Source organism: Echinops telfairi, unplaced genomic scaffold, assembly GCF_000313985.2.
Source record: "Echinops telfairi isolate 266 unplaced genomic scaffold, ASM31398v2 ScPeMD7_7457;HRSCAF=8495, whole genome shotgun sequence".
NCBI classification, from domain to species: Eukaryota; Metazoa; Chordata; class Mammalia; order Afrosoricida; family Tenrecidae; genus Echinops; species Echinops telfairi.
This window is the reverse complement of record NW_022111357.1, coordinates 32,951,914-32,958,643: the sequence shown is the minus strand read 5'-3', so window position 1 is coordinate 32,958,643 and position 6,730 is coordinate 32,951,914. Positions and strand designations below refer to the sequence as shown.

Here is a 6,730-nt window from a genome sequence, read left to right as displayed (position 1 = left end):
GCCATCCAGGAGTTGAGCACGCTACCATGAAATGTGTCAGACTCCATTATTCCACTCTCTCTTCTATCTCTCATGCTCTCCATGACTTTACTATAATCTTTATGTATCTCAACTGACAATTGCGCCTATAGAACCCGTGATTAGTGGTGGAGGGCTGGCCCTGTCCTCCACAGATGCCCAGTCATGGCTGCCAGCGCCGTGGAGTGAACAGGGGCTGTGGGAGGCAGTGAGAGTTTTGAGTGCCTTCCAGGCCAGCCAAGGCAGCCTCCTAGGAGCACCAGGGTCCCCGCTGTGGGAATCAGCAGGGGCCATGGACCAGGGACTCAATCCACCAGCACACTTCTCTTTATGCGCAGACCCCTAATGCTGATGACCACGTGTCCTGCATTCCTGTGTGAGAAGGAAGCGAAGCCGTCGGATGCTGGGGGGGCAGTTCAAAGGGACGACGAGGACTGTCCTGCTTGGGTCCCTGAGCGGTGCACACAGGAAGCATGCTTGAGTCTACTCGGAGGCACCTCCCGAAAAAGGCCTGGCAGTCTATGGAACCATCAGCCACAGGAACCCCTACTTGGCCAAAGTTTGACTTGGACACCTACGGGGGTCACCGTGAGTCCAAACAAAAACTGCAAAGTCAGCCTGGGGGGGATGGCTCCCCCCACTCCCAAGCCAGGGCGCAAGGATGTCAATCCCTGGAGCGTCAGTGAGCGAAAGACGGGCTTTCTACTGTCAAGAGTGGCAGCGTTGGGAGTGCCAACCTGTGCTGTAGGGTCACTATGACTTGATGGCAGGAAGCTTGTTTGGGGGGCAGGGGGTGCCTGTTGTACAGCTCTATCCATGGGGGGTGGGGTATAGTGGGTGGCAGCTGCCTGAAGGTGGGGCGTGGGGATGCCCAGGAGGGGCCAGAAGCCTTTCTTCAGAATTCCCGGGGGCTTTCCACTCAAGAAGGGGGGTGCCCACCGGCAGTCCCCAGACCTGGCTGCATGGTGCAGGCAGAGACAAACTGGGGGGAGCCTCCTGGGATGAAGGGAGAGAAAGAGGAGGCTTTCTACCTCCGGGAGAGTTACAGGCTCGGCAACCCACAGGGGCAGTTCCCCCCTGTGCCGGGGCGCTGAGTGGAGCGAACGGCTCTAAACTAGGAAGCCCAGGCTCCTGCTCCTCAAAAGATGTAAACGTGGCGGGAACCCCAAAGGACAGTTCTGCTCTGACCTGTAGGGTCACTGTGAGGTCGAATGGATTCGATGGCGGGGAGTCAGCTTCTGGATGCGAGAGGGAGGCTGGTTCTGATGGCCCTGGTCCAAGGCCGGGCCCAGTGGCTGGAAGGGTCTGGGTCAGGCCAGGGATGTGGGCTGCCTGGCTGGCGTGCTGTGGGGGCGGGGAAGGGGAAAGGGAGCTCTTGGGGACAGACCAGGGACGGAAGATGAGACCCAGCAGGGCCCAAGTCACCCGCCGGCTGCGCCTCAGCTGATCTGGAGCAGGGCTTGGCCAGGGGCATTTCTCAAACGCGGACGCTGCCGTCCTGGGTCCACCGCACACGGGATCTCGCGGAGAACTCGTGAGTGGTGCCCGCTTCACGCTCAAGGCAAACTCTAAGCCCAGGTGGCACTGAAAGTCAAGACGGGGTCCCGCCTTTTAGCCACGCCCCTCACCCAGGTGTCACCCAGGGTCTCCCACGCAGACTCCCTTGAAGATCGCATCGTGGGGACCTACCTCCATTCTTAGGGCCCAACACAAGGCCGACTCCGAGCTCGGCACATTTTGTGCAGTTAATGTAGATAATGCTCCCGAGCCCTTTTTTTGAATGACAAATACCTTTTTCTCTGAAGCGCCGACTTTAAAGCCAGCGTGCTCCGAGGGAGGACCCGACCGGTGTTCCCGACCACCGGGACTCCGCCCTGCCCCCTAGTGGCAGCCTCGAGCCCAGCGCGAAGACGAGTTCCGGAAACCGGAGGTTGAGCGCGCTGCCTCTTTTGCATACCCACAATGCATTGCGCAGAGGACGATTTTCGACTTAAAACTAGTAGATCTTCCTTTCTTTAATATTTGGAAAATGAGAATGGTCTCATAGGACTGTCGATCTAAAGGAAAGAAGTCATTCCACTGGGCTCCTGAATAGTCGCCATTACTTGATTAGGTGTAACAGTTACTCGAGAAATGCGTTTCGGGGACTGCTCGCATACTCTGGTTCCTTTCCAGAAAGTACCAGTCTCTGGTCCTTTATCAGAGGCGTGCTGGACATGGAGCTGTTTTGAGTTTTAAATGGCACAAAACAACAACAACCAATTTTTGGGAAGCCCTGCATAGGCAGGGCTTATACGCGTTTGCAAAAGGCAGATTGAGGTATTTATTGCTTGTTTTGTTGCTTGTAATGAAACATATTTTGGCTGGTCTTGTTAATGGGAAGTTAGTGTGTTGATTTTTAAAGGGTGTGGATTATTTTTGGTAATTAGGTTCTATGTAAAACTTCTGACATTTACATTTCAGGAGGGTGGGTTTCTTATAGTTAATCTAATTTCCTCTATCATCTTCCTCTCAGAAAGCGTCCTGAGCATTTTCTCATGATTGTTGCTGTAACCACTGAGATCAGCTTACTCTCATTTCTTCCATGTGGCCTCTAATTAAAACTAAATACGCTGCCATCAACTTGATGCTAGTGAAACCCCCCACCCCACACACAGGGTTTCCAAGACGGGATCTTAGGACATTTCTTTCCACTTCTCCCCATCGCTTGGCTGTAACCACGGTGGGGACCGTGGTGGGTGGGCTGAGGCTGTGAGGCCGGTACAAGAAGTGGAACACGTTTCTCAAACAACCTTTTGGGAAGTCCTGGGTGATGTGAATATCCAACTTCAGTCCCAGGACCACCAACTTGATAAGAGTCTGCATTTGCATCTGACCCAAGGGGCTAAAGAGAGTACTTCCAGCGGCATTGACTAGACTGTCAGAAGTCTCCCCCACAGGCCTGCAAGCTTTTCCTCTCAGCCCCAAACCAAACCCAAATTCCCACTCATTAAGAAAACAAAAACCTTACTGCCGTCTAGGCGACTCGGACTCGGGACAGGGTAGAACTGCCTCGGTGGGTTTCCAAGACGGTCACTGGATGGGAGCGGACATCCTCATCTTTCTTCTGTGGAGCGGCTGGTGGTCTTGAACTGCTGGCCTGTTGTGAGCAGCCCGGTGTGTAACCCCTATTCTGACTCATAGCAACCCTATATAGGATTTCTGAGGCTTTACATCTTTATGGGAGCAGACAGCCTCCTCCTCTTTGTCCTGAGAGGCAACTGGTGGGTTTGAACCAGCAACGTTCAGATTTAGCAGCCCGGATTAGTTGGATTGGCAGCACTGCAGAGGTTACTGCAGACATGCTTACTCTGATTCTGTCCCTAGTTGGAAGATGCCAGAACTGCAGTTCTCAACATGTGGGTCTCGACCCTTTGACAGGGGTTGCCTGCTTCATAAAAGTAACGAAATCAGTTATGAAGTAGCCACGAAAATAATTTTATGGTTGGGGGTCACCCCAACATGAGGAACAGCATGAAAGGTTGAGAACCATTGCGCTCAAGGATGAAGGTCACTGCAGGGCCAGCTTGTCTCCCTGCGGCCCTGTGCTTCAGGGGCCGCGGCCTTGGGGTGTCCTGGCTGGGTATGCCATCCTGGCAGATGGTGAAATCCGGTCTGGGCTGTCTGTTGACAGATACCGACAGGCCAGCATCAGGCGAAAGGCGGTCCTGGGCTATTGTCAGGCAGCTGAAAGGCAGAACCAGGCTCCCGCCGGTCCAACCTTCGTTCACTTTCTCTCACAGCCACCTGCTGAGGGCAGTCGCTCCAGGGCCGTAAAGAACCCCGGCAGAGCACAGCTCACACCGGCGGCCCCACAGCACAAGGGTCTGGCCCAAGCTCCGGAGCTCCCCCTGCGGCCCCGCCCAGCCCGGCTATCCCTCCGGGTGCGGCTGGAGAGGGAGGACGGGGCCTAGCCCCCCTCCCCCTGCCATGACTTGGGAAGACTCCAGGTCCCGGGTAGGGGCTGGGGGGCCACCCTCGTTTCAGGCACTTCCCAAAATGCTTCAACCACACGCCAAGCCGGTTATTAAAGTTTTGAAAGTTATTTATTTAAAAACAGGAAGCAGCTTTGGTATTTCAAAACCCAACAATCATCCATTACTAGAAAGTTAACCCCCTACCCCAAAGTACAAACCCACAGGTCTCCACAGGCGATGGGTCAGGCCTGGAGGGCAGTGCGGCCACCTCAGAGGGGTGCCGCCAACCAGCCTCACCAACTGAGGCCCAAGCAAAAGCCACCCAACCAAATCCACAAAAATAAATTAATCATTTATTCGAGAGGGAACACATTACAGGAGGCTAAGAACAGTTTGTCCTAAACAGGTTTCCTCAAAGAGGGCCTGTGTCCTGGGTGGGACGGAGGCGGGGCGTGGAAGGAGGAGTTCAGTTTCAAGTATTTCCGCGTGGATTCCTTTTATTAAGCCCAAAGCTACACCAAGTCCACGGGCCCGCCCCGCCCCCCGCGCGGCGCCGGCAGGCAGCTCCCCAACAAGGCACTAAGGGTGGCGGCTTCCGGAGGCCCCGGGCCGGGCAGCAGGTCTCCGGGCGGCTCTCGGTCCCTCTGCCCCTCAGACACTGGGATCCTCCTGCGAACGAACGGCGAAAACAAAGCGTCACTGCGCCGCTGCCGGCCCTGCGCAGCCTGACCCTGGGTGGGGCCACTTTGGAGCACCCCCGCCCCCCGCCCCAGGGCCCAAGGGGCTCCCTGGGGCACCCAGGCCGTGCTCACTGACTGGGCTGTGCGCAGGCGCACAGACACTCCATCTTGTTCTTGACGCAGGTCTGCGGCCCGAGGGTGGTTCGGGCAGTCCCTTCCTTGAAGCAGGCAGGGAACCAGGGCCGGTGGGTATCCGCCAAGGGCAAGAACAGAGGCACCGGTGGGCTGGCCTTCCTGCTTCCCCTCAGATTCCAGCTGTCCTTCAGGCCTGAGAGACCAGCCGGCCTGGCGCCAGAAGCCACAAGGCCTCCCTACTTCCTCCGGGAGGTGAGGCCTCTCTCCCAACTACCTGAGCAGACAGCGCCCCCTCTCTGCTTGGAATACAGTGGGCGGGGGTGTGTGTATGCAGCCCTCTCCCCTCAGCCTGCGCCCCCCCTCCCTGAGGCTCCTCCTCAGGGGACAGCAGGGGAGACTGGTGGGCAGGCAGAGAAGGCTGCCTCACCCTTTCTCACCCATCCTGGGCCCCCTCCCCATAAGTCCCAGATGACAGTCCCTTAGCAACCTGTGACCCATTCTGGTGTTATATGGGTCCCCTGCCACCCCACAAGCTCCTTCTGACATCACTTTCTGGTGTCATCTAAGAAGACACTCCCACCCCCAAGGTGCTGAGGGGTGAGGGTCAGCCCCGGCTCCCCTCACTGTCCCGGCCTCACCACAGCCTCTGGGGCCCGCCGCTGGGTACCTTGCTTCGTACCTTGCTTCGGAAGAAGGGCTTGGCGCCGGGCCCGCAGTACTCGTTGTAGATGAGCTTGAAGAGGAAGAGGTGGAAGAGGGTGATGAGGGAGGCGACGCTGAACCAGAAGAGGAAGGGCAGGCCAGGGTCCTGCTGGGCCATGTGCTCGTCGTGGGCCAGGATGGCTTTGAGGTGCAGCGTGTGCCGCAGGTCCTGCAGGTGCATGAGGTCGGTGGAGATGTACAGCAGCGGCGTGATGGGCTGCGTCACCATGACGGGGAAGGTGTGGCCCTGGGGCGCGGAGGTCAGCTCCACAGGCTCCTCCAGGCAGCCGGCCTCACAGGCGTAGATCTGCACAGGCTGGCCTCGGGACTCCACAGACACGTGCAGGCAGGGCTTGCCCTCCGCATCGGCCAGCACGGCCAGGTTGATGTGGTCGCTCTTGTAGCGGATGCCATGCAGCGCGTAGCTGTTGTGCAGGACGTCGGGGTCGGCCTGGAACTGCAGGTGGTTCTCCGTGAACTGCAGGCCACCAAAGCTGAGCACCATGCCCTGCATGATGCCCGGAGCGCCTACCCTCACCAGGCCCTTGCAGCCCCGCTTCTGCAGGGTCAGCCTCCACAGGTCGGACAGCTGCAGGATCTGCGGGACACTGGCCAGCTGCCCGGGCCAGAGGTTCTCGGCGTGCATGGTGGCATGGCCACTGAAGCAGTGGTCTTCGTAGTTGAGCGTGGACTCCAGCTGCTCCCGCTCCCTGTGGCTCAGGCTGGGGCTGAGCAGCGGGGCGGGGGCGCAGGAGAGCATGTAGTACAGCGTCAGGTTCACGGTCAGGCTGGACGGCGTGTGGGCGTCTGTGATCTTCTTCATTTCCACTCCTGGAACAGCCCAAGGGTGCAGGTTAGAGGGAGGGCTTAGCGCAGGCTGGGATTAGGGAGCTACCGTTGAGCAACCTGCCCTCCCTTCTCCTCCTCCTTACATGACTCTGAACCTAAAGGCTTGAACCCTGAAAAGTCTATTCATGAGGCAGTGGGGGGGACTCCCAGCCTAGCTCAGCCTCCAGGGAGAAGTTGGGGGTCCCCATGCTATGTCCGCCAATGGCTTGCTCAGCCTCTCACCACGCCCTCCACATCTTCAACTTTAAGTGCCACTGACCACAAATGGGGTCTGCACTTGGCCATCCGAGAGGGGCTTTGAACTTGTTGTGGTTGGAGCCCTGCCAGCCCCAAGCCGCCCCTGCCCAGGTTGTCGCCACACAACTACTCAGGACTTGGCCTGGGGTCCTC

At 57.8% G+C, this 6,730-nt stretch overlaps 1 protein-coding gene across 5 annotated transcripts; it reads right to left on the bottom strand.

Moving 5' to 3' along the window:
• Positions 1–4,084: 4,084 nt before the first annotated feature.
• On the bottom strand, positions 4,085–6,668 carry KIAA2013 (KIAA2013 ortholog). Of its 5 annotated transcripts, none has more exons than XM_045299038.1 (3): positions 5,457–6,668; positions 4,787–4,872; positions 4,085–4,643 (listed from the first exon to the last, which is right to left on the bottom strand). In XM_045299038.1, the coding sequence occupies exons 1-3, from the start codon at positions 6,312–6,314 to the stop codon at positions 4,487–4,489; spliced, it is 1,101 nt and encodes a 366-aa protein (XP_045154973.1). In that variant the 5' UTR covers positions 6,315–6,668; the 3' UTR covers positions 4,085–4,486. The 5 variants fall into 5 exon arrangements, with proteins under 5 accessions (XP_045154973.1, XP_045154971.1, XP_045154972.1 ...); XM_045299036.1 differs by having other exon boundaries at positions 4,791–4,872; XM_045299037.1 differs by having other exon boundaries at positions 4,791–4,872; positions 5,469–6,668.
• Between the last annotated feature and the right edge of the window lie 62 nt (positions 6,669–6,730).

What these genes read in the sequence shown, in the direction of transcription:
- KIAA2013 (XM_045299036.1), bottom strand. Translation starts at nt 6,314, where the DNA reads ATGAAGAAGATCACAGACGCCCACACGCCGTCCAGCCTGACCGTGAAC. An exon ending in GAAGCAAGGTACGAAGCAAG is followed by an intron (nt 4,873 to 5,456) that starts GTACCCAGCGGC and finishes GCCTGCTTCAAG; the next exon opens with GAAGGGACTGCCCGAACCAC. An exon ending in GTGCGCCTGCGCACAGCCCA is followed by an intron (nt 4,644 to 4,790) that starts GTCAGTGAGCAC and finishes GTTCGTTCGCAG; the next exon opens with GAGGATCCCAGTGTCTGAGG.